The 24,929-nt window shown below is 51.1% G+C and overlaps 10 protein-coding genes across 10 annotated transcripts; 7 read left to right on the forward strand and 3 right to left on the reverse strand.

The window, feature by feature from the left end:
- Positions 1-2,368: 2,368 nt before the first annotated feature.
- On the reverse strand, positions 2,369-3,247 carry PV08_05917 (uncharacterized protein; the record flags this gene model as incomplete). Its single annotated transcript, XM_016380256.1, has 1 exon — positions 2,369-3,247. The coding sequence occupies one exon, from the start codon at positions 3,245-3,247 to the stop codon at positions 2,369-2,371; it is 879 nt and encodes a 292-aa protein (XP_016236083.1).
- Positions 3,248-3,957: 710 nt separating this feature from the next.
- On the forward strand, positions 3,958-5,273 carry PV08_05918 (uncharacterized protein; the record flags this gene model as incomplete). Its single annotated transcript, XM_016380257.1, has 3 exons — positions 3,958-4,512; positions 4,601-4,732; positions 4,830-5,273. 3 exons carry the CDS (start codon positions 3,958-3,960, stop codon positions 5,271-5,273), a joined length of 1,131 nt encoding a protein of 376 aa, XP_016236084.1.
- A 2,187-nt stretch (positions 5,274-7,460) lies between these two features.
- On the forward strand, positions 7,461-8,516 carry PV08_05919 (uncharacterized protein; the record flags this gene model as incomplete). The annotated part of the gene is made up of 2 exons (XM_016380258.1): positions 7,461-7,713; positions 7,765-8,516. 2 exons carry the CDS (start codon positions 7,461-7,463, stop codon positions 8,514-8,516), a joined length of 1,005 nt encoding a protein of 334 aa, XP_016236085.1.
- Positions 8,517-8,602: 86 nt separating this feature from the next.
- Positions 8,603-10,030, reverse strand: PV08_05920 (uncharacterized protein; the record flags this gene model as incomplete). The annotated part of the gene is made up of 1 exon (XM_016380259.1): positions 8,603-10,030. One exon carries the CDS (start codon positions 10,028-10,030, stop codon positions 8,603-8,605), a length of 1,428 nt encoding a protein of 475 aa, XP_016236086.1.
- A 987-nt stretch (positions 10,031-11,017) lies between these two features.
- Positions 11,018-11,572, forward strand: PV08_05921 (uncharacterized protein; the record flags this gene model as incomplete). Its single annotated transcript, XM_016380260.1, has 2 exons — positions 11,018-11,248; positions 11,303-11,572. The coding sequence occupies 2 exons, from the start codon at positions 11,018-11,020 to the stop codon at positions 11,570-11,572; spliced, it is 501 nt and encodes a 166-aa protein (XP_016236087.1).
- Positions 11,573-12,154: 582 nt separating this feature from the next.
- Positions 12,155-12,766, forward strand: PV08_05922 (uncharacterized protein; the record flags this gene model as incomplete). The annotated part of the gene is made up of 1 exon (XM_016380261.1): positions 12,155-12,766. One exon carries the CDS (start codon positions 12,155-12,157, stop codon positions 12,764-12,766), a length of 612 nt encoding a protein of 203 aa, XP_016236088.1.
- A 369-nt stretch (positions 12,767-13,135) lies between these two features.
- On the reverse strand, positions 13,136-13,466 carry PV08_05923 (uncharacterized protein; the record flags this gene model as incomplete). The annotated part of the gene is made up of 3 exons (XM_016380262.1): positions 13,136-13,223; positions 13,286-13,395; positions 13,452-13,466. 3 exons carry the CDS (start codon positions 13,464-13,466, stop codon positions 13,136-13,138), a joined length of 213 nt encoding a protein of 70 aa, XP_016236089.1.
- A 1,142-nt stretch (positions 13,467-14,608) lies between these two features.
- PV08_05924 (uncharacterized protein) lies at positions 14,609-17,191 on the forward strand (the record flags this gene model as incomplete). Its single annotated transcript, XM_016380263.1, has 4 exons — positions 14,609-14,833; positions 14,889-14,996; positions 15,053-16,049; positions 16,098-17,191. The coding sequence occupies 4 exons, from the start codon at positions 14,609-14,611 to the stop codon at positions 17,189-17,191; spliced, it is 2,424 nt and encodes an 807-aa protein (XP_016236090.1).
- Positions 17,192-18,220: 1,029 nt separating this feature from the next.
- On the forward strand, positions 18,221-19,573 carry PV08_05925 (uncharacterized protein; the record flags this gene model as incomplete). The annotated part of the gene is made up of 1 exon (XM_016380264.1): positions 18,221-19,573. One exon carries the CDS (start codon positions 18,221-18,223, stop codon positions 19,571-19,573), a length of 1,353 nt encoding a protein of 450 aa, XP_016236091.1.
- Positions 19,574-20,643: 1,070 nt separating this feature from the next.
- PV08_05926 (uncharacterized protein) lies at positions 20,644-24,796 on the forward strand (the record flags this gene model as incomplete). Its single annotated transcript, XM_016380265.1, has 9 exons — positions 20,644-20,925; positions 20,979-21,002; positions 21,060-21,258; positions 21,317-21,691; positions 21,769-22,350; positions 22,406-22,511; positions 22,570-22,812; positions 22,860-23,305; positions 23,361-24,796. 9 exons carry the CDS (start codon positions 20,644-20,646, stop codon positions 24,794-24,796), a joined length of 3,693 nt encoding a protein of 1,230 aa, XP_016236092.1.
- Between the last annotated feature and the right edge of the window lie 133 nt (positions 24,797-24,929).

Genomic DNA, 24,929 nt, shown 5'->3' on the forward strand with positions numbered 1-24,929 from the left:
AAGTGACTTTTAGTGCAAAATTGATATGCGGGTTGATGGTTGATTAGCGCCACTCGTCAAAAATTGGCGGAAGCGGGAGTGGGCGGTGATGATTTGGGTTGGCCTAGATCTACGGAAGTACAAGAGCAATAGAGAGGCCTGTGCCTTGCATTGTTAGATTTCAGACGAGGCCCACGCCCTAGAAGGGTGCTTCGGAATGCTTAGGAATGACTCTGCACAAGAGGAGCAATCTCACCAAGGATCTTCGGAATGGAGGATTAACACTTTACTCGTACTGCTGGTCGTATTCGTATTCGTATTCGTATCTCCCACTGCCGTCGGCTACAGGCGTTTGTTTAGGCGTCTCTTTGCCGCCCGCTGAGCCCTCGACGCATACCTTAGGTGTGCATAGGTAGCACCCTCACCACCTAACATTTCTACCAGCCAAATCCCTTGGTCGAGATGGTACCCCCTGTATCTGCTTGGTTCATTTTCGCCAATATGTTGTGTTTGAACAACTGTTTTATTGAATCTGATGATTCAGATACTCATATCAAATGAGCCCCGGCGGCTAATGCACCAGACACTACCCGCAATCAGTCAAATCCAGTCCGAAATTGAGATCCAGATGTTGATAACCAACCTGAGACCCATGGACGGTGGCAGGATATCTAAGTGACTCATATATACAGAGTATCTTTCTGGCTGGGAGGGGAAGACACGGTACAGGACCCCGAGCGAGGTATTGCTGCAGGCCCCCTCCCTCCCTCCTCTTCGTCGTCTTCTTCTTCTTCGTCTTCTTCTTCTTCTTCTTCTACCCCTTTACTAATGAATGTCCATTCTTCAAGTCAATCTGCATATTCTTGCCTATCTCTTGGTTTTCCTCATGCGTCCATTTCAGCTACAGGTCAGATCTATCTCGCCCTTCTCGCCGTGGACAGTATACCTAGGTATCTATGAATCAGCGGCGTCCCGTCTTTGACGCTGCTACGCTACTTCAATCCCCTTTTTTGCAGTCGTCTTCAGAGAACGTTTAGACAGCCTTGCCCGATAAACGGTTCACATTCAAAGACGCAAGTTGGAACACCCTCACGGCCAGCCGCGGCCAGGCAGGCGCTCATGGTTTGCTTCCACTTCGCCTTTGAGCCCAGCCGATTTGCCTCTTGCGACATTGTCCATTTCTTCTAGATACAAGCCGGCGCGGTGAGCGGCATCTTCGAGATGCGTTCCTCCATTCCAGTCACTCACGGAACATATGACTCTGGACACTTGCTCGGCAAAATCGTCACCACAAACCGCGCTCTTGAGGCAAAATTCCAAAATGTGTGGGCCGATAAATGTAAGCCTGCTCTTTGCTCATCGTCGGGATGCCGTCTTTCAGGTGAACCACAAAAGGATCCGGACTGGGCCACTGGAAGAGAAGCCCCAAGTACGCGGTGAAGCGAAGTGCATCGACCTTCTAGACGTCTGACCTAAGCAGCGGACTCGCCTGCTTCGAAAACTCCGGTTTCAATACCACCAAGGGAAGGACGGGGCGAAAGCAGATCTCCAGATTGAACTCCCGCTGCCATGACACCAATCGTTCGATCGACAGCTACGAGTATGGGCTGCGAAACGACCAGTACTGGTCGACCTGGAGAGGCGGCGTTAATGTGATAACAATTAGGAAACCACCTTGCTCTCTCAATTGATGAAGGGATGTGGGGAAAGAAGGTCATATATATTCACGTATTACTCGGTATACTTTTGGTACAGTATACTCTCCCACAGCTGGGGATTGGGAGCCTTTATTTGCCCCTTCGTCTTTTCCTAAAGAATCATCAGCCACGCTAAGCTTTGGAGGTTGGTGGCGGGTTGTGAGAAGGAGAACCCGAATTAGCGCCCTCTCGAAGAGTGAAAGTGATTAATCTATTTTCGACATATACAAGTGAGAAAGTATGAAATAGTGTATTCACGAGTAGCAGAGATCCAATCGTCACCTGGAAGACCCAAACCGTGCTGAAGCAAGGGGCCCACTGCTTGTCAAAGCTGTTGAAGTGAACGCAGACGACTGTGATCGATTGCAACTACGTCGGCGTTATACTTAACGCAGGGGCCGAGCGAAAGTTCAACAATTGCAGTATCGAGATTCCAGTCCTGGCCGACGGCGTCTAGGGCTGGGAAATAGATCCTGTCCCGTTCTGATCCGGTTGGCGAAAGGATTCACCACTGCTGCTGGGAAGGGAAGAGCAGAGGCGAAGGAGGATTGGGAAGACGACGACAGCCGCCGTGCTTGGGACATTCTGACTTCACGGCCTGAACCCTTTACTTAAACCAGGAGGCGAAATGGTAGTTTAATGACTCGGAGCCACAGCCACAATCTCATCTCTACGTTCGGCTTATAATCGCCTCAATTCTCAGACCCCTTCAACTGCGATTCCTTCAGCCTTTGCTCAAATACATCCAACTTCGAGAGGCTCTTGAACGTTGAATCGAACATGGTGACCGGGAAGATGGATACGATCTTGACCTGCGAAGCCGACTTGCCGCGCCATATGATGGTCGGCGGGCTGTTGTTGTTGAGGTCGCCGACGACATTCCTCGCCCACAGTCCCGCATCCTGGCTGTCCGTGATAAAGTCTCCTGTAGAGAGCTTCTCAACCTCGGCTCGCACTGCGGCATAGGGAGAATGAAGTGGTAAGTGGCACAAGTTCCCGTTGTCGTGGATATTCGTCTTCACGCCGCCAGTCTTGAGATCGATCACTTTTATCCCGAACGGGGCGAGCTCCAGGCGCAGGTTTTGAACGAGCATGGCTGCGGCGGCTTTTGAAGTGTTGTAGGCGCCGAAGAAGGGAGCGCCCAAGACGCTGCTGACAGAGGTCTGATTAACAAGGAGGGCGCCGCCGTGGTCCTGGGCCGCCTTTCGCAGCAGAGGGAAGAAAACCTGGGACATGCGCAGGATTGCCCAGAAGTTGAGATCGAACACCTCCTTTGCCTCGGCGATTGAAAGATCGATGATCGGCATGCAGTAACCCCGGCCGGCGTTGTTGATTAGGATGTCCAGTGAGCCGCCCGTCAATGAGGAGACGTGGCTCATGCACGCCTGGATCGATTCCTCGGACACGACGTCGAGGACGAGCGTCTCGATACCCGCGGACTTCAGGTCGGCCATCTTTGAGAGACTTCGTGCCGTCGCGAACACGCGGTCGCCGCGTCGGTGGAATTCTAAGGCCAGCGCGGCGCCCATGCCGCCACTGGAGCAGCCCGTGATGAGGACGGTGCGAGGCATGCTTTGAATTGATTTGCGGCTGTTGGGAGCGACTAGAGAAGGTCTGCGGACGGGATGTGGTAGGGCATCGCGGCCGACGAGAGCATTTTATTCTGGCTCCATCATTATGAGATGCCCGGACGAGTGGGTACTACCTCGTCGTCCGTTCATGGTCGGTTGACTTACGGCTCAATTGGCAGTGTCGAAGGAGATATGCTTCGAATGGCCGATGATCCTATCATCAAGCTATTAAAAGTCGTTGCCTGATCCAGATTTGAAGAATGTCAAAGGTAATCGATGTCCCGCCCGTACGAACATCATGTAATGCCTAAGATGGACTAGTTTGGTCGTTGAGACCGGTGTAATGCCAAAATGGGATCAGTGTATTTTCCAAGAAGATTTTCTCTGATCAGGAAGCGCTAAATACGCTCAACCTTGGAGAACATGTGCCCTCCTGGAAGTTTCATGATCATCAGTAAGGGGCTTCGGCTGAACTCGCGCAAGACTTCGGAGGGCGTTGATCAATATAGAGCTAAATTAGTATCACGTAACATGAACCTATTCAGACCAAGTGCTGATACGAGGCGGAGAATCTCTACTCCGTCGGAAAGACCTTAGAATCAAAGGCGCCACGATAAACTGAAAAGGGTATTACATGGCGGCTCTAGAATAGTCGAGTATCACTTTTGACCAAATTCATGAATCGCCCCTGTAGAGAATAATCAAGGGAAATGACCAGTCCGGCCATCCGGGAACGCAACTTCATCAACATCACCGGCGAACCCAACGCAGGACGCCATGCACGCCGAATCCACGTTCGCCGGACGGTGATGAAAAACTACCACAGACAAAGACGGCAGAAGAAGAAACTCCCGTCCAAACAAGGCCCTGCAGCCTCTTCTCTAGGCTCTGAACAGGCCACACAATCGTCTTCGCCGTATTCGTCGAATTTATCCCTGCTCGATGGACGGTCACCAAACGAAGTTGTGCTCGACCCTGCGGCGTCCAGCCTATTCCGTGCGAAGGCCCACGACAACCCGATCCATGCCCAGATAAGCACCTCCATCATAAGGTTCTTGTGCGGATTGGTCGTCAAAGCCAGACAGAGCATTTGCCATGTTGGCTTCATCCACCACGCCGCTCTGGAAGCTGAAAGCCCATCGAACCATTTTCTCGCGACGTGTAGGGACATCTTGTCCAGCCATCATGATTCCACAGCCCCAAGCCCAAGTTCACCAGCGCTCTGGGAGAGAGTACACGTCGCGCAGGAAGACATTTATGTGACAGTATGTCTTGTATTGCTTCCTGTCTAAGGGGCCTCCCTTCAAGTTGCGCGATAGATGGGTTAGTTTCTCTAATGTTTCCAAGCTCCAGTGCGCCCAGATGAACAACTGGCAGCTTCTTTCTGCCGCCCAGGCCATCACGTTGTATATACTCGCACGGTTCAGGAATGGCAAGGACGACAGATTCCCACACATGGATATCGCCTTGCTGTTTACGTTGAGAGTAAGTGTATCTGCTTATTCCAATCGAATGTCTGTCCCTCCCCCTCCCCCCACAACTCTGTCTCGGTTTTGGACGATATCTCTAAAATCTGGAACAGAAAGTTTTCAGCCACCTCAAAGCCGACTATCTCTCCGACGGGTACCATAACCGCAAATGTGGTCCGCCTGCCATTCCCACGTCGAGTTGGCGGGATTGGATCTTCCACGAATCAGTCAGCAGAACAGCGACAGTATACTTTCTCCTGACAGTGGTTGTATCTATGGATTTTGGCATCGAGTGTGATCAAGCCGACCGCTGGAGAGTTGAAGACATGCTATTGCCCGGAGCCAAGGCATCATGGGAGGCTCGCGATGAAGTAGCCTGGCGGAGTAGTACCTCGGTCAGCGGGAATGTGGATAGACTCCCATTCACGTTAAGGCTCGGCGACCTTGCGAGTGTAGACTCGAGCAGCGGTCTGCAGGCCCAGATAGCCGCATGGCAAGAGGAATTAGACGAATTTGGCATGGTTATTACGCTCGCAGGTCAAATGCTGATGGATTAAAAGCGGGAAATCCGCCAGGGATCGTCTCGCGCACCGCTCGTCTCAGGCCACCCTGGAATTGGGGTTTGATGTATTGGCCCTTCAAGTCGGGCAAATTACGTGTCGTGCCTAGTTTGATCATCTGCAAACGCCGCATTTGATGGATGATTTAGTTGTGGAGGCTCCACAAATCGATGACCATATCTGAACATGGCAGGTACCATACGCTGGGTGGTTTATGACACCGGTTGTCACCTTCGAGCTGTCCGTCGTGGAATGTAGTGGTACTGTTTGCAAAATATCCTGCCGTGGGCCGATGGTGTCCAGGCGCAAAGTTATCTTCGGATTGAGAATCGCCGAACTCGTCGGTCAAAGATGGGCAAGGGCCAGAAAATGCAACGATTTTTCTTGAGCCCAAAGAGAGATGTCACCGAGGGTATATTGGTTGTTCAAAACTCTTGCGGAAAAAAAAAGCCCATGCCCGAGACATTGAAACCCGGGGCAGGCTCCACTATTGCCCGTCGATGTCTGGACCCACTATGCGACCCGTCGCTGTACGTCTTTCAACGCCAATTCATCTCCCCTCGCCCATAGCCCTTCTTTTACAGCAGCCATATCTTGCTGCCTCGGGCTAGAATGCTAAGGATCTTGCTGACGGTCTTAGTCGCATAGTTCTCCGGAGGGAGACTTAACCAAGTATTGACCTGGGACTCGACTGTTTGGTACTGCACAATGCAGTTTTGCCACCAAGGCCATCGCAAAAGAGCAGATGTTGCTGCCAATACCTGATACCTGGTCTTCACTGAGGCCGCGGGGCGGGTTGTCTCTGCAGCTACAGCGTACCCCAGTTCTCGTCGTGAGGGTGAGTCTTCAGAAAGGTATAACCGCATGAGACATCAGATTCTATGCCTCTTGCTCTCCACCTGCAAAGCTGACCTTCAAAGGGGATACCGTCCTCATCCATGGGGCAGCAGGCGGAATTGGCCTTGCTAGTGTCCAAATCGCCAAGGCACTGGGCGTCTCCGTCATTGCCACAGCCGGATCTCAGCAGAAACTAGACTTGGCGAAACTATACGGGGCGAATCATGTCATATCGTGTAAGTCCAGTGCGTAGCCGAGATATGTTCAGACAGCTATGGGCACCCGCCAGGCGGTCGACGTTGTTCTAGATCCTGTAGGACTTAAATAGACCCAGGCTTAAGTGCATTTGGTGGGACGGGAAACTCGTGGTTGTTGGCTTCACAGGCGGGGAGGTTGAAAATGTAGCTACGGATAGTTTGCTCTTGAAGAATTGCTCCATTATCAGACTTCATTGGGCGAGGTATAGTGCCATCGAGCATTACACGGGAGAGAAATTGAGGAACGAGTTGCTTATGATGATCAAAAGTGGACGGTTTAGGTCGACTTGTTGCGCTAAGGTTGAGTATGTCGGATTGGAAAGTGTTCCCGCTGCGTTGATGGCGTTAAATGTAAAACCAATGCAAAAACAAAAAGTCTTATTCCAAGGCTAGCTTGCACAAATAGATCGCAGTTCTTAGGGCAAACCGATAGCCAAGACTCCCACCAGGAGAATTCAATCTTACCACCCGCATCATAATGTGACGTGAGACAAAGGAGGAGCCAGTCGGTGCAGAGCGATCGCAAAAGCGACCAGGACGTCAGTACGGACATCGTCGCGAAAGGCCCAAACAAGGTGAGTGAAGAGGCATGAGAACCCGAGACAAACTTCTCTCGACTACCTTACCAGGTTACCTCGTAGTAACACTCGCTCCTTTGCCCCGAACTATCTACCCAGGCAATCTACCCCAGGGACCTGAAGTAAGCCAGGTACCGCACTCTCCACACAACTATCACCCATCATCATGTGCTCTCCTTGGGTACAGTACCTGTGTCTGGGTTTGATTCCCCGAATCCGCCTCGGACTTGCTTACATACCCCGGGCACGGATATTGAAGCTCTGTGTCCACGGGGGGTGGTCGGACTTGTCCGTCAGATAATTCAACCGTATCTGGTCCAAGCAAAGCATACGGGGAGTATCTGAGATGACAGGTATAAAAAAGAGTCCTGGACATGAGATGAGAACTTGGAGACTCATCTTGTAGACTACTCTTCTCCGATAGTCACACACACACACACCCACACAGAGGGATACAACTTCTCCTTCTCCTTCTCTTCTCTGCTCTTCAATAGCTACCCCTGTCCCCGACAATGTCTGTCCAACCCACTCCCTCCTCAGACGAACAACGTCTTCGAGCAAGGAAACCCCTCCCGCCTCCACAGCCAGGATACCTCCCTGTGGCCGGCTCGCCTTTGGTAGTCGACCAGGAGCTGTACGCCTCCATTCAACAGGGTCCCAGGGAACTGGTCGAGTCGTTCACGTTGCCTATCAGATCTGGACGAGCATGGAAAGCGCCCGCCAAAAGCATCGTCAGAATCAGCACCCCGGAAGGACCGCAAGTAGGTAAGTAATGAAGAAGTTTAGTTGTTTTCTTTTTCCCTTTCGACGAAACAGTCTCAAGCAACAAACCAATACTCACTTCCTCACTCACGCATCTGACGGCGCTTCCTCCGACCTTTACGGAAAAAAATCTGGATTTAATAGGTGACTTGAACATCTGGAACGCGGTAAACCCTCGCGAGCGATTCTGGGCTTCTCGAACAAAACAATTACACTCTTCCCACGTCACGACATACGATCGATTGTGGTCGTGTCTTCCGTACATGCGTCCTCTATGTACAATCATAGCCGACTCCTTGTCCTGGTACGGCAAGGACGAGACCGGTGGTCGGGTCCACGACCTACTCGGCACACGCTGCGACCCCTACATCAACACCCTCCTCGCCGGGCCGGAGGCCTCGTACGACTTCCATTGCCATTCCAACCTGACGAGAGCAGTGACACCGTTCGGGCTCAACGAGTTCGACGTCCACGACGTCATCAACCTGTTCCAAGTGACCGGATTAGACGACAAGGGGAGGTACTTCATGCAATCCTGTCCCGCACAGCCAGGAGACTATATAGAGTTCTTCGCCGAGCAGGATCTGTTGATGGCCTTGTCCACATGTCCTGGCGGGGATTTGTCACTGTGGGGGTTTGGCAGCGACAGCGAGAAAGACATGATCAAATGCTGTCGACCTCTCAAAGTCGAAGTCTTTAAATTGGTCAACGAAGACACCGTCTTGGCTGGAAAATGGACACCTGCACAACGTCCAGACTATCGCGGCCTCCACGGCATGACCGTGCCGCTAGGAGAGAAAAAGTAGAGCAGTCGTCCGGCTCAAGAAACGCCCGAACTAAGAGATCAAAAGACTTTTGTGCCCATCATCTGCCTGCCATTTCTTGCTGCCCCTCAGGAGCTTTTGTAGACCACCGTCATCGCTTCCTCCAGTATTGAAAGACCTCGATTGATCTCTTCGGCGGAAATGACCAAGGGAGGTACAATTCGTAAAACACCGTCTCCGGCTGTGATGATGAGAAGACCTCGTTCTCGTGCCGCGGTGATGACGTCTGAAGCTTTTGCTTTGGCCGAGTCGCTCAATTGATACCCGACAATCAAACCACGGCCCCTGACTTCGGAAACAACTCCTGGGAACTTCTCCTTCATTGTCTCGAAGGCGCTGAAGAACAATCTAGACTTGACCCTGACCTCCTCCTGCAGCTGTGGCTTTGCGAGGCGGCCGAACACGTGATGTCCAACCCGACAAGCAAATGGATTACCTCCAAACGTCGTGCCGTGGTCACCGGTTTTGATGAAAGGCGCGACAGTCTTCCCCGACACCAGGGTGGCTCCAATTGGGATTCCGTTACCCAGTGCTTTCGCAGAGGTTAATATATCAGGATGTACTCCTGAAGCCGTGTATGCCCATAGATCCCCAGTCCGAGAAAGCCCACATTGGATCTCGTCGAAGATCAGCACAGCTCCAACTTCGTCGCATCTCTTGCGCAGTGATTGGAGGAATTCTGGAGTCGCCACGTTAATGCCTCCCTCGCCTTGAATGGGCTCTACGATCACTCCGGCAGTGTTCTCATTAACAAGATCTTGCACCGCTGCTACATCATTATATGTGCCATAACGGAAGCCGGGTAGCATGGGGCCAAATGGAGGCTGGTACTTCTTGTTCGGTGTTGCTGATAGCGAACCATACGTTCGTCCGTGGAAGGATCCATGGAAGGATACGATATCCCTCTGCTTGGTGTCTGGATCCTTAGCATAGGTGACTTTTCTGGCAAACTTGATCGCAGCTTCATTGGCTTCGGATCCCGAGTTGGAGATGAAGACTTGTGTGAAAGGGGAACCGGGAGATTGTTTCTTTGTCTCCTCAATCAGAAGCTTGGACAAAGTTGGCGTCCACGGGTTGTGGTATAAATTTGAGGCATGGATCAACTGTTGTGCTTGGTGGGCAATAATTCTGCTAAGCTCGGGGTCTGAATGACCCAACGAATTGACAGCTATTCCAGCCGTAAAATCGAGGTATTGTCGGTTTTCATTGTCATATAATATACAGCCTTCTCCTTGTACCATCATAGGCGGCGGTCGCACGTAGGTTGGGACCATGAAAGGCGCAGACTGGTTGAGGAAGGCCGCGGTAGCGGAGTCCGCTGATGGGTCAGCATTCGGCAATGAAGCTTCACGCTGGGCTTGATTGTGGTCCAAGACAGGCACTGTAGAGGACGTAGGGACTGCGGCAGCACTGGCAGCATAACGGCGGACTGGAGTTCGATAAGGGAGTTGCGAGAGCCGCGACCAGGCAGCTCGTTTGCCGACTGCGAAAGCCATCTTGTCACAAGACCTTGTAACTCAATACCGGGGGAGTTGTCGGGCTATATGGGAGAAGAATGAGGAGGGCAAGACTTTGACTCATTCATATATAGGGCGCGCAGAAGAAAATGGCCCCGGTACCGAAATTGTTTGGGGAACGAGTCACTAAAACTCAACTGCGCAGGAAAATTCTCTGCGGAGAACAACGATATCGGCGATAAGATGGCGCGATCAGCGTTGATTAGATTAGATGTGGCCGGGGTTCAACCCTTTCTCCTTTGACGCTGTTCGGAACTAATAAGTCTAATTGTCTCGTGTCTTCCTCGTTTGCTGCCTCTGCCTGGCCTTCTGTTTTTCTTTCTAGATGTGAGTAAGCTCAACATCTGACGAGCGTGAAAGGAGGTATTGTCTCTGGCTCAGGCCAAGGATTTATGAATTCCATTTCCGCGATGGCGGTGCTGCAACGCCCAAAGGGTACAATGTTTTATGCACCCTGCCTCATATTTGAAACACGACTAGGTTGGTATTGACATGTCTCAAGCCACATATTGATGTGCAATCCATCGTATGCCGCCGCTCGCTGGCAAAGGGCGGCCAAACTCGGCGTTGTCTTGCTGGGAAAATACGCCTTCAGGAAAGGGGTGGTTGAGACAACCACCTCCCGCAGGGAATCGATTGCGCCCCCGAAATTGGATGACAGCATTGTTCCACGAGCCTTCAATATGGTCCGGAGATCATGGTCGGTCGCATCCATTTCCGAGGTCCTAATTATATACTCCAGGGCCTTCGACTGTATGAAAGGAAGACTCCGGATAAGTCGTTTACACGTAAGGTCTGAGAGTACGGGGTATGAGCGGAGAACTTGTGGCGCCGCCTCCCAATTTGCGATCACGAGCGGCGGCAAGGTATATAAAACCCACACATCACGCTCCGGGTTTCCTGTCTGTCAACCTGTGTTTCTCTACTTCAAGTGTCGAAGATCATTGAGAGCAGAAAGCAATAAACATGCTCCTTTCCAGTTTTCTCTTCGCTGTCTCGGGCTTTCTGGCATTGGCCAGTGCCAGTCCGCCGCCAAACACCTGCCTCACTCCAGCCAAGGCCACTTCAATCGTCGACAAATTTGCGTCTCTTTTGACTGCTCCTCAAGCACCAGACTTCAAGACCAAGGCAAATGCTCTCCTGGCATCAACGTTCACAGACACAAGTGGTTCCATCAACTTTCTCGCCAATCAAGATGTGCGTGCCAGGTTGCTTCGACTCGTCACGTCAAGAGTGCTAACCGGGGTTTAGGTCACTGCTGTTACATTTCCGAACAAGGACGCATTCATCGCCGGACAAGGCTCGCAACCTCCAATCCCAGTCTTGAAGACGCTCGAAATTTTCTTCACGTGCAACAAGATTTCATGGCGATGGGTCGCTCAAGGCATTGGGTCTGGTCAATACGAGGTCAAGGGCATCGACGTGTTCACAGTTACCCCCCAAGGTCAGATCAGTGAAGTGTATGCCGAATTCAACAGTGGTGCTTGGCTAGCCGACATTGGAAACCCTCAATGTTCCTAGGAGGAGCAAAAAACCTGAGACATATAGGCGTGGTTGTGGACGACGTGGCGATTCGATTTTCGAAGACGCCCTGCGTGTTACGTGCTGAAAAAGGAGTTTATCTTTGTTTGCTTCGTTTCTCTGTGTTGCGGGAAAGTGAGGTGCTCCTTGCATCACCGCCAGAGACCTCATTATTTAAATGGCCTCAATTTTATTATATCTGATGGAGCGAGGATGTTGTATTCCATTGTTGCGTTGTAGGACATTCTCAGGCTTCACTTACCAGAGTACCTTAGGTAGGAAGACAAGTTGAAGTCCATAAGGTATTTAGGTATGGAAAGGCTACACTGTAGGTATCTAGGGTACCTGGCTCCGTGTGGCCACACCCGATGCCCGAAGAACAACCGGTGAGGCTGAGATCATTTTCTCAAGATATCGGAAGCTGAACCTGTAACCTAACACTTTCTGCATCTTCGCCAGTCACCATCTGCGCCGCCTCGTTGATCCTATTTCTTTGTGGGAAATACGCAAAAACTCACACAAAATACTATCTGACATTGCACGCATCATCATCATCATCAAGGTTGAACTTCAATTTCAACAATGAAGCCGACCAACACCAGCTTTCGAGTCGTCACTTTCGCCCCGCGGGCCTACCTCTTCACGTCATGCACGCGAACAACAGCGGTGTCGTCACGGACTTTCAGCGCGTCCAGTGCTTCGAGAAACGACTCTTCTTCTTCTTCTTCTAAACCCGCACCCTCTCCGTTCGGCTTCGGCGGCGGACCGTCGCCACCGAGACTGCCCAAGGAAGAACAAGAGATCTTTGAAGCGCTGCAGCGGTCGTCGACGGGCGCATTCTCAACGCCACGCACGCCGCCGAAGATCAATCAGTCGCCTCACTCCGAGCCAGCGGAGGCCGCCGATGCGCAGGTGAGAGTGGAAGAGAGGGTGGACAGGATCCAGGCGCAGTCGGCGACGAGACAGAAGGATCTGGGCGAGAGCATGTCCAGGTTCAAAGAGCAGTTTGATCGAAAGATCGACGCGAGGGGCGACGGCGAGGAGTTGCATCCAAACGTCGTCCGCGGCGCGCAGCCCGAGTTCGAAGGCGACGTGAATCCCAAGACCGGCGAGGTGGGAGGGCCCAAGAACGAGCCCTTGAGATGGGGCGCTTCCGGGGAATGGAGCTATAATGGGAGAACTACGGATTTTTGACTCCCGAGAACGAGAGGAACTGTGGAAAACTTGAAACTGTAAAAGTGTCTATTGAATCGAGCGCTGGAAAGTACGGCACCTGAGGTCCATCTGGAGAAATGTAGAATTGTGCAGTATGTAGACTCTAGAGGTACATACGGAGCAGGAAGACGCTCTTGACCATGTGCTCGATCTCCAGCTCCCGCCTAGTGTAAGCCCAGCCTTTCATTGTCCTCAATTTGCATGTCAAAGTCATGTCATGTCATGTGTGAGTTCATGATCGTCATGTCCTCGCCCTAGCCATTGTTCCATCGTTCCTATTTTTTGTATCGTTGCAAAATCATCAAGGAAGTAAAGTGTGTGTTTGAGAGTACACTTGTGTCGTCCTGCTTATTGGGTCTTGACTTCGCCATCTTGTTCGACGTGGATGTGTTCGTTGGTCTGGAGAACGCCGACTTTGTCCTCGGGGAACTCGACACTGGGAGATTCGTGGGTCAGCACATACAGTAGAACATTATGGTCATGGTCGCTAGAGCGTACGTGAAGCCCTTGATCAGAGTGAACTCATGCTTGATTGAGCCGCCGTCCGCCTTGGCCTTGTCCTTGGCCTTGGTCAGTTCCTCGGGAGAAGCATTTTCCTTCAAAGTGACCTGAAAGATAGACGATTAGTCGAGGGTGCAGATAGCATGCTCGTGTGGATTCTTACGTTGAAGAGAGGCATGGTGATCCGTGTGTTAAATGCAAGCGGCTGGTGCCTGTTGAGTCTAGAGGGCGCAGATCTGACGATAAGGTGCGCTCGAGAAGAACAGCTGATAGTTATGCAGGAGAAATGAATCCGCGCAGATGTGGTGTTGGTGTTGAAGGTGACGAAGAGGAGAACAGATTAAATTCTTCTTCTTTAGATCGAAAGATAAGCGTGGTGAAGACAAAGGAAGAGTACGTAGGTGTAAGAGAAAGAGAGAGCGAGAGCCTGTGCTCTTGTTTAATGTTACGGCACGAGAAACAGTCACGGATGCCAGGGCAATTCACCTCATCCCACGCATGACGCAATTGACCGAAGTGGCTTTGACAGTCTCAAGCCACAAGCGACGGAGACGAAGTCTGAGTGTCTCCGGCGAGCACCGAACAGTCAGCAAGGCCTTGTACGTCGGTCCTGTACAAGATGCCCAGTGGCCGCAGATTGTATCCTACACACACACGCCAGGAGGGACGGATAGTGATCTTTGGTGTACTACAACCATCGTCTCCATGAAGTCTCGTCGTCACAGCATCTCAATCCATAACATGGTCTGCCCATACGAAAATATCAATCGGGAGAGTAGCTGAACGGTAGGTAACTACCGTCAGGAACAGAGTATGGGTGACGGTGATCGAGTCGACGAGGGCCCTACATGGCCTCATATAGTCGCCGCCTCACGGTGGGATCATAGGAGACTTCGGTTGGAGGGCTGCATTGTACTGTATCATTCTTCAGCCTCACCAGCCTAACTAGTGAGCCCTACAAGGCTTTCTATTTCCGTGACCAGGGTACACAGCCTACAGGGGAGCGAGATTCTTCAGGCCAGCAACGTCGAGTTCTAGGCCACTCGCTTCTGTTTCACACCAGCCACAGTTCAGCTCTTGTCAACACCACCGCCGCAGGCGAGCAGCGAGTAGGATGGGAGCGAGCCGGGGGGTGGATGAGATAATATCGCAGGAGGGAGGCGAATGGGAGGGGGGTGACTGTTCAGCCATGAGGCCTTGTGAGTTGTATAATTAACACAATTAATCACTGCACCATGAGACACGCTCATCGAGGCTGCATCCATCCTCATTGTCGTCTGCTTGTCGCACAGTGTTTCACCCCCACGAGGCCCGAGAATCATGACGTTCCAGTTCTCTAGGCTCGTCCCTCCCGCTGCGGGTTCAACTAACCAACGCCAACGCCAGCGCCTGCGCCGCCGCCAGTCGCAGCAGGTCCGGGCTTCGTCTCCAGCACTGGCATCTTCCTCCGCATCAACACCGACATCTCCACGAACCCGCAATACCAACAATAATACAAACTTATCCTCGACGCCAGTTTCCGCATCTACGACTCATGACCTCTCCGTAAGCTCTTCCCACGAGGGACCTCACGTTGTGTGATACTAACTGATGCTCGCAGATGTCGAGTTCAGAGCCTGTGGACGGGCCTAGCACAAATGCCACCATTATAAGTCTCACCAAAAAGTTCAGAACTCTTGGACGGCTCAGCCCATGGGTGAAGTCTGGGGTATGGCTATCCCTTGCCGCGTGAAGAGACTCTCTGGAGACTGACGACCCATGCAGGAGCTACGAACGCCCCCTGAAGAGTCCTACATCTGCGACACCTGCCTGCGCCTCGATCTCCGAGTCGAATCGTTCTGTGTACAGCCCGGGGACAATGAGTATGAGAGACAGCACAAATTCAGATACCTAGGGAGACTCTCGCAGATACGAAGGAAAACACACTGCCCCTTTTGTCGACTTATACTCGCCATAGCAGATCGACCATTTGACCAGAGAACTCCATCACTCCATGCGGATGACGACCCAGTATGTTATGCAAGATGGGTGGTAGACGGGCAGGAAGACGTAGGGCCGGACCCTGCCAGACCTGGAGAACATATATTCAGACCAAAGACACGTCGTTTGCTGATCTACAGCGAGCCCCAGGCCTTCAAGGACGGCTACATTGTGCTATTGGCCGATGATGCACCTAGCCGGGAGTTCTTTGGGCGTCGAATAACATCCCCCGACCTCCTCGATGCTGAGGTCCTTCGAAGATGGATCCATGTCTGCGAGTCGACCCATGGAGAGGAGTGCGAAGAATCGTTGGTGCATCCAGATCTACTGGGGAAGCCCAAGAATGTCTTTCGGGCCATTGATGTGAATAATATGTGCATCGTGTCGGTACCTCAGTCCTCAAGATACGTTGCCCTGAGTTATCTGTGGGGCAAGAATTTCATTCAGCTTTTCACCACATCCAAAAATCTACCAAAGTTATCCCAACCCGGAGCATTGGAAAAGGAGAAACTCCCTCGAACCATCAAGGACGCCATCAGACTCACCAAGATGCTCGGAGAGAGATATTTGTGGACCGACAGTCTAGCACTACTACATGATGATGGGTTCCAGTACCATGATGACTGGGTCTACGCAAGAGCTACGGTGACGGTCGTTGCTGGCTCAGGAAAGGATGCCAATGCAGGCTTACCAGGCGTGAGAAAGGAGTCTCGAACTTTCCACCAGGATATCGAGGAAGTCAAACCGGGGCTGCGCCTGATGGTATCGCATCTGGCAGAGGGTAAGGCTCTTCTCGGTTTGTTTGGTCGTCCTTCACTGACCCCAGCAGATTACATCTCCACTTCACAGTGGGACTCCCGGGCGTGGACGTTCCAAGAGAGAATGTTGTCGCGACGGTGTCTGTTGTTCGTAAACGGACGAATATACTACCAGTGTCGACGGACGACTTTTTGCGAGGACATAGAAATGCCCAAAGGTAATGGTTGGTCATTGGACTCGATTGATATGCCCACCAGGATATTCCGAGAAAGGCCTTTTGTACAATACACATCGGCAGTCGAGCTGTATACACGTCGGGAACTCACAAACCCAGCCGACATCCTGCATGCCTTTGAAGGGGTTCAACTGGTGCTGGAAAAACGAATCGGCGCCAATATATACTACGGTCTTTTGGAGACCATGATGGATTCATCATTGACGTGGGAGTCCAACAAGAGACTGCTGCGACGTCCAGGGTTTCCCAGTTGGTCCTGGGCAGGATGGGTCGGGGAAATACAGTGGAAGTATACCGAACCTGCACGGTCATGGATCGAATGGCATGCCGATCAAGCCGATGGCATCCACACATTTCCCAGACAAACATTGGAACGAATACCTCCACCGATCGAAAGAGCTGGGGATGATCAGCCCATGTCGAGTCACAATCTGAGCAAAACAATCCCGCTGTTACATTTCCGGACCGTTACAGCCCATTTCGCCCTTACCTCTCCCGCGCTCATCCATAAATCGGTCATCTCCCCTCTGAGAAAGCGGCTTACTGGACCCAGCGCCCTCTCGACTGTCAGACCAGCCCCGGCCGACCCAGGTCTCATCCGAGTTGGAATAGCAGACAAGAACGGGCTCTGGTGTGGGACAATCGATCTCGATCTGACCTGGATGAATCGCGCGGGCCGAAGTTTTGAATTTTTGATCATGTCCAAAGTTAGCCGGTTTACCGATGACGAACTTAACATTTGGGAAGGCACTTTGCCTGATGATGTCGAGGACATTTTAACAGGGCGAAATTATGGCGTTTACAATGTCATGTTGGTGTCGAAACGAGCTGGCATCTACTATCGGGAAGGGTTGGGAAGGATATTGGCCGAGAGTCTGACGAGGGTTCTGGAGCCTGGGCCAGAATGGAAGGATATAGTACTTGGATGAACAACATCCAATCCGTACCGTACAGTATGTAGGGTACATACAGTATGTTGTTGTACATGGTGCTTTGTACTCTATTCTCTTCCGGCCAAATTCCGATTTCCCAAGTCTGCCTTGGCTACTCAGGTGGTACCGTTCGATTGGGAGATACGACGATGATCCTTGTTCTGCGGTGTGTGGCTATGACAGGCTCAGCCTCTTTTCGGCAAACAACATGAACTAGTATCATTGCCCATCAATCAATGAATCGGTCGATCGTCGTCACGTGTGACATCCAAGTGAACGAACCTTCGGCTTTCCCCATGTCGGACCAAGACTCGTGAGGTGAGGTTCGTATTCATCCCGCTTTCATTCAACCAACCTTTGGGGGCCATCATGATAGGAAGTGTAACGTAAGGATTCTAACTAGCTCGTTTTTTTGGTAGACCCATGGAGGCCGCAGTGCAGTTCGCTTAATTCTCGTCTTCATTCCCTTTTTCCCTTTATTACTCCGCTTCTCCGTCTTCGTGACAGAGAACTAAAAAAGTCAGGCATATAACTACCTACTACCTTAATCAATAGCGTCTTGTTGATCATCAGATCCCGGTTTCAAAGGGATTTGGGATATCTTCGATGCGCCCGACATGCGCCTCGCTGCTCCGTAGCCGGCACACCTACACAGACTAACACGGACCAGCACAGACACGGGTGCATGCAGCTTTGGAAGACGACGAAGTGCGCGCGCGAAGTTACTCAACCCCTTTTTTCCAGAGGATCAAATCTTCTGAAGACTGATTGAAGGGTGAAGAGCCAAAACCCAGAGAATCGAAAACGAGGAGAAACGAAAGAAAAGCGGGGGAAAGGGAGAGAGAGAGGAAGGGAATGTCAACCGGGTCCGTAATACTGATACACCGACTGGGAATGAATGAATGAAAGAGACGAATCAACCGGATGAACGAACGAATCAACCAAACCATGACTTCTTCTTCTTATTCTTCAATATCGACGGCATTGGCGACGACAATACCGACACCGACACCAACACCAACACCAATGTCATGGAACCAATACGACAACGTCACGACCATCAACTGCGTCTACCCCATCTCCGGGGCGTACGGGTTGCTCCCGCGGGTTCTGTACTACCTGACGCTCGTCGCGGCCATCTTCGGGCGCAGCCGCGAATGGCTCGTCATCGGCGCCCTGGTCAGCGCGCTCACGTACGCGGGCACGAGTTCGGTGCACATGATGACCCTGGTCCGCAGCCGCACCGGCGCGTTCGACCTCGACATCCTCGCGGCGTGGGCCGTCCTGTCCACGGGCGCGCTGGGGTACATTGGCATGATGCACTGGAGCAGCACGATGAGGAACAGCCGGGCGAGGATGGTGATGATCCTGTGGGGCGCGTTGGTCGGGATGGGCTTGATCTTTGGGAGGGCCCTGTTGTTCGACACCCCGGCCAGTCCGGGTGAGAAGGCGTGTTGGTCGACGACGGCGACGAGCAATCACTACTACTACGACAGCCACAGTCACAATCACAACAACAACAATAATAATGCGACGGACGGTTCCGGATCGATGGTCCTGTTGACTCAGGTTTACCAGCTACAAGGGTCAGAGTTCAATTGCACGTACACGTGCTTCGGGATAACGAAACCCCTGAGGCAGTGGAGCGAGATCATGGCCGTTCCTAGCCAGCTCGTCCACGGACGGTACAGCTCGTTGAGTTTTGTCCTCGTCGGGCCTATTCAGTTTGCCGCGTACGCGGCCGTGAGTGCCGACAGCGCTTCGGAGCACACCCCTAGTGCCCTGTGCACGAGGCTGGTCATGAAGCACCTGTTGCGTGATGGTGGGTACGGGCGGGCGGCGGCGGCGGCGGAGGATTTGACAAAAGTCGTCTACAAGGCCAGTATGGAGTCGTGGTACGGGGGGTACTTTGTCTTTATCGGGTACATTCGACGCGTGCGCTGGTGTTGGCTCAAAGTTCGCTGGGCGAGCGTGTTGTTGCCTTGGTTGGCGCTGAGTTTTGCCATCGACGTGCTGTGCTTGCCGTTGATGGTGGCCAATATCGTCCTGAATGAGGTGACGCTGTTGGGTGGTGGGTTTCCGGTCAACGAGGCGAATATGAACATTGGCCAGTGGGGCCCGGTGGTCAGTTCGCTGCTTGTCGTGATTGCTGCCTGCGTCAATAAGGGTACAGAGTGGTGGGAGGAGAGAAGGACGAGGAGGAAAAAGTGTAGAGAGTGCGAGCCTGGAGAGGGAGACGTCGTCGTGGAGGAAGTCACCGTGGTTGCAGGGAAGCATTCAGATGACGACGATGATGGTCAGGTCTTGGGCGTCGTTAAGCCGAAGATGGTGCATGTTCACACGTTGCAGGACATGGAGGATTTGAGGAGGCCGGGCTGAGAGAGTGAGGTCGATAGGGTGAGGTCTGAAGGTATAACATGCAGGTTTACTAAATAGCACAGAGTTCCCAATGAGGGTTAATGCGCGTCAAGTCCTTGAAGTCACTTCATCGGATCATGTTTGTTCTCTCATCTCTTCACACCTGGGCAAAAGGTTCAGAAAGCAGTTTGTCGAGACACAGCAACAACAGAGGAAAAGCTGGCGTGGGTATCCCCAGTCAATGGGTTGGCTTCTGGAATACGGAGGACGGCTCTCCTGATTATTCAGGGCTCTACGAACTGACACTTTCATACATACATGTCCGCTTCGGATGTATGTAGTATTCTCAGGCAAGATTTGTCGACTCGACCATCAACAGATTCTGTCGAGCTGATAGATATTGCCTTTTCATACCACCTTTTGACGGCCGCCGAAACATGTGTGCATACGGTACCACCCTTGCTGTTCGAGGGGAGTGCACAAGGCAACCACACCATAGTCGGTGCAGAATCGTTCACTGAAAGAACGGATACACCGTCGTACGTGTAGCTTCAACAGCCCTTGTGACGGCGTCACAAATCTTATGATCTCACAGCTTTTCTAACGGATTGAAGATTGGGGGTAGCTTTATAAAACAAGAGCAGGTGGAGATTGAACAGCGGGCGACGGAAACAAAGCTCATAGAACTGGTGATTTTAGCGTAGAGATCGGAGACACTTGTATATCTCCCCGGCCACTAAACACGCCCTTAGATCTAGCGGCCACTCGCTCCTCCAATCGGACTGATGGGCGGTGGCGTGGCTGGACTCGGCCAGGGTGTGACAATGCAACCATGAGGCTGAGCATCTACTGTACATAAAGTCAGGGGTGAGGCAGACTTTGGGCTTATCAAGGCAGACGCTCTGTCGATCTCCAGCCACCACAAAGGCTGCATTGGTGTGCGGCAGAGGTTGAGCCTCCAGGATTGTGTTTTAAAGGGACGACGAGCCAACCATACTTGTTCTTGTTCACAGTGGTTTTTCACGCAAAACACGGGGGAACATCTGGACAGAATTTCTAGATTTCTGAAGTTGCTTCTTCAATTGTTAACTATGGGCGACACTCCTTTATTGGATGGATTGTTTGAATCAGCTCGTGCGGAATTCCTTGCAGAGGTTTCGAAATTTCCAAAGTCGCAAAGATATGACCCGTCGAAAATTGAAACCATTGATGATGTGTACATTGAAGTCATGAAAATTCAGAACGAGCAGAAGAAGACAAAGACATTGGCTGCTCTGAAACGGATTGAGCCATTCTTGAATGGCTTGAAGGAATACTTCAGCGCAGTCGATACTTTTGCACAGATCAAGCCTGAAATCACCTGTATCGTCTGGGTATGTTGTCGTGTCTGCTGTCCCCTCTTCGATGCAGGGCTGACTTGCGCCAGGGAACTTTGAGACTCATTCTACAAGTATGTTTCTGAGCGCGCTTCTTCGATTCGCGAGACTAATATTCATCTGGCTTGGAGTTCGCCAATTCGTTGGTTACGGCCTTCCAAAAGCTTATAGCACTGCTGTCGGACATTGGGAACATACTACCCAACTTCAAGAGGTATATCCAGACAGGTATCTTCGACAACAACGACCAAGTCAAGCGAATTATGACCTTGTTCTATCGTGATATTCTGGACCTTCATCTTGAGATGTTGAGGTTCTTCAGTCATAGGGGTGAGTGACAAGCCCTGCATAACCGAAGTCGACGCATCTCATTTCGGACGTCTTCTAGGTCTGCACATGGTTCTCGAGGCACTTTGGCCCAAATTCCGAACTAAACTAGCCACCATTCAAGAAAATATCGGAAAACACCAAAGTCTAATGACAAGCAATGTAACATTTGAACACTTCCTTCAGGCACTGGAACACCGGCAACTGTCGTTGAAGCAGTACGACGAACAGAGAAATTTGATAATAAATACCGAGTTGAATGAATTCCGCGAAGTTCTATCCAGCCCTTTATGCCTTTCAAGGTTTCAAACTTCCATAGAGAACATGACCATGGGGACCGGTGACTGGTTGTTTCAGGACCCAGTATTTACGGATTGGCGCAATTCAGACTCGACTGGTCAGCGCTGTCTATGTATTCAAGGCATTCCAGGATCAGGTGAGTTTCCATTTTAGTGACCCGGTCACCTACCGAAGCGGTCTGAATACTACGGGACTAGGTTAATAAAAAGCCAGGGAAAACAACCTTGTCAGCGAGAATGATTCAAAAGTTGCAGAAAGATGGCGAGACCGTGCTCTTCTCCTTCCTATCCCATGACAAACCGTCGTTGGGAAGCAGCGTTCGACTGTTACACTCCCTGCTATTTCAGGCCTTGGTCAGACATCGTGATTCGGTGTCGGCGATTTACGCAGCCTATAACGGCGATCGAGAGAAGTTCAACGGGGATGTGGAGTACAACAAGGATCTATTTTGCAGCGTGATAGAGGTCTCTGGCCCTGCCTACATCATTATCGACGGACTGGATGAGATCGAGGAAGGTAGACGCAAGTCACTCCTGAAGACACTAATAGAAGTCGTTGATCTCTGCGGGAACATCAAGCTCTTGATAAGTTCGCGAAAAGAACACGATATCTTGCAGACATTTTGCGCGAGAGCAGTGTCTCTGGTCATCAACGAAAGGAATTCTAAGGATATTGAGCGTTACATGGAACAGCAAGGCGAAGAATGGACAGACGAATTGCGGAGGTATGGTGCTGACGAGACCGAATGCAATGAGCTGAGAAATGAGCTGCAAAAAGTAGTGATCAAAGCAGATGGTAGGCACCTATGGTACAGTGCCTCACGGTAACTAGAGCCGCTAACAACATCTAGGGATGTTCCTTTATGCTAAACTTGTCGTTAGCATCGCAAAGTCTCAGGTGGATCTTGAGGGCATACGTTATGAGTTGACAAATCTCCCCGATGGCCTTGACCAAGTGTAAGTCCTACCCTCAAATACATCTTCGAGAAGGCATTGCCATGCTAAGAGCATACAGCTACGGCAGAGTCTTGTCCCGGATCCAAAAGAATTCCTACGCCTCCAAAATCTTACAATGGCTGGCCTGCGCTAAAACCCCTCTGACTGAGCTTCAACTTCTTCAAGCACTTCTCATAAAACCCTCCATGTCGGATTTTTTGGGAAGCCGAAGAACCGCCTTATTGAACCTCCGTCAGGCGTGTGGGCCAATCATCGAAATACACAACGATACTGTGAGATTTGCACATTTTACAGCATATGAGTGAATCATGTCTTGGCCTGAGGTAGATGCTGAGCTAACGGTACCAGGTACCTATTCGGAAAACAAAGCAATAACTTTCTCAGCCACCAAAACGGCCACTTGGAGGCCTTATATGTTAGCCTCACCTATCTGTGCTTCACTGGCTTCGATGACATCTTTTCGCCCGAGCTCGAAAGCGTGGACACAGGCCTTTTGCGAAATCGTGTTTTGGCGGGTGATTTTATCTTGTTTCGCTATGCTACACAGTTTTGGTTGGACCATGCACAAGTCCTAGGGCGGGCCGATGCACAAATGACCGACGCTCTTTGTGATCTTGTGGCTCGATTCTACAGGGATCGAGGCCAACTAAATGAAGACAATGATCTGGAATCCGGTATTGACCCATTCATTGCAGACTTTCAGTCCTTCAACTTGAATCCAACAACTCGGCAGACTCTGTCAGCTTCAGCACGATTTCATCATCGCCTCAAATATGGACATATCTCTCCACAAGGTATTTCTTAGTGACCGCAATGCACAAGGACTAGTGACGCTGATTAGGTTTGAAGATGAGTGGACGTTGGAAGACCCCACTGTGATGTCTCTCGGACTCCGGAATTTTCAACTCTTTCTAGAGACCATGATTGAGGATTGTGAGAAGTCGTCTCATGCTCAAGAGTGCCATTGTGAAAAGTTGAAGAACATGTACGGTGCATCCATTTTCAGGTGCAAATGGCCACTCTGCCTCTCAAACAGCACTGGCTTTAATTCATCTTCCGAAAAGAAGCGTCACGAACAATCCGCCCATCGAGGGCGTTTCATCTGCTCAGAGGCATCATGTCAATATCATTACTTTGGCTTCTCATCATCCAACCAGCTGGCTAAACACAAGTCCGCTGTCCACGTACCGAAGTCCCAAGTCTCTGGCTCATCGGAAGAACTCGAACCGTTGTCAACGGAAGATTTGCTGACTATCCTCGAAGATGCAGTTTTTCACGATCAGATTGAGCAGACTGTCAACATCATCCAGCTGATTACGGAACGGCAGGAACTGGCCAGTATCGATTTCAACCTTTTGCTACAGATCGCCGCCTGGAGAAGTAGGACTTGCATGGTTGAAACTCTCATGCCTTTCTCGCCAAAATTGATGCGCGACCGCCAAATCCAGCAAGTTCTCTGCAATGCCATCTATATTGCAGTGGAATTGGGCAACTCGTTAACAGTTCGCGCTCTTCTAACATTTGGTTTGAACCCCAAAACAACGTGCAAACCCGCAGCCCATACGAAGCTATTAAATCTATACTTTCGGCCCCGAAAAATCCAACATACCTCCCACTTCCGGGGGCGTCTCGGATACGACTTGATTACTTTTGCAAGAAACAAAAACGACGATGCCCTTGTGGAAGTTCTCTGCAACTTCGGTTTCAAACCAACAAAGTTGACTTTCCACGGAATGATTCGTGATGCGTTCCGCCAACAGCAAGATTTGTCGGCCTTTTCAGCAAGGTGGAGGGAGCTCATCACAGACCAAAAGAACTTCGTTTCTCAGGGAGTCAAACTTGCTCTCGAAGAACCAAACCCTGCTGTCCTGGGTTTCTGGTTACAGCATGGTGCAGACCCCAATCTGAGAAGCATAGAAGTTTGTGGCCAGTCCCGCTATTTGCCGACTGTCTGGTATGGCACTGAGGTGTCATTGACGCCGGTGGAGTACGTTATGTCTCGGCTCGGTCATGGATTGCAAGAAATACCCGGCCCCGGCCTTATTGAAGTGATATCCCTTCTCGTGCAATATGGTGCAAAAGACCCCAAAAAGGTCTCTTGGAAAGACAGAGACATAAGAGGCAGAAAATTCAAAGAGACGAACGCGAAAGAGATGAATGAGGAAGATATGAAGGACATAATTGATCGGGGTTTCGGCCGGGTGGAAGAATATTTTGGAAGGCCTTGGGACGAGATCTTCCTGGCAATGCAAGCTGGGCAGGATCTGGAGCCATATATGTCATGACATTTACGCTTCTAACTAGAGTACTCCAATGTCACTGGAAAATCTATCTAACAAGAGAATTCCCACACGCACCCACCCACACACACACACACACACACACTCTCTCTCTCTCTCTCAACTTGTAAGATCACCC

The sequence above is a fragment of the Exophiala spinifera genome (genome assembly GCF_000836115.1).
Source record: "Exophiala spinifera strain CBS 89968 unplaced genomic scaffold supercont1.4, whole genome shotgun sequence".
Taxonomy (NCBI): domain Eukaryota; kingdom Fungi; phylum Ascomycota; class Eurotiomycetes; order Chaetothyriales; family Herpotrichiellaceae; genus Exophiala; species Exophiala spinifera.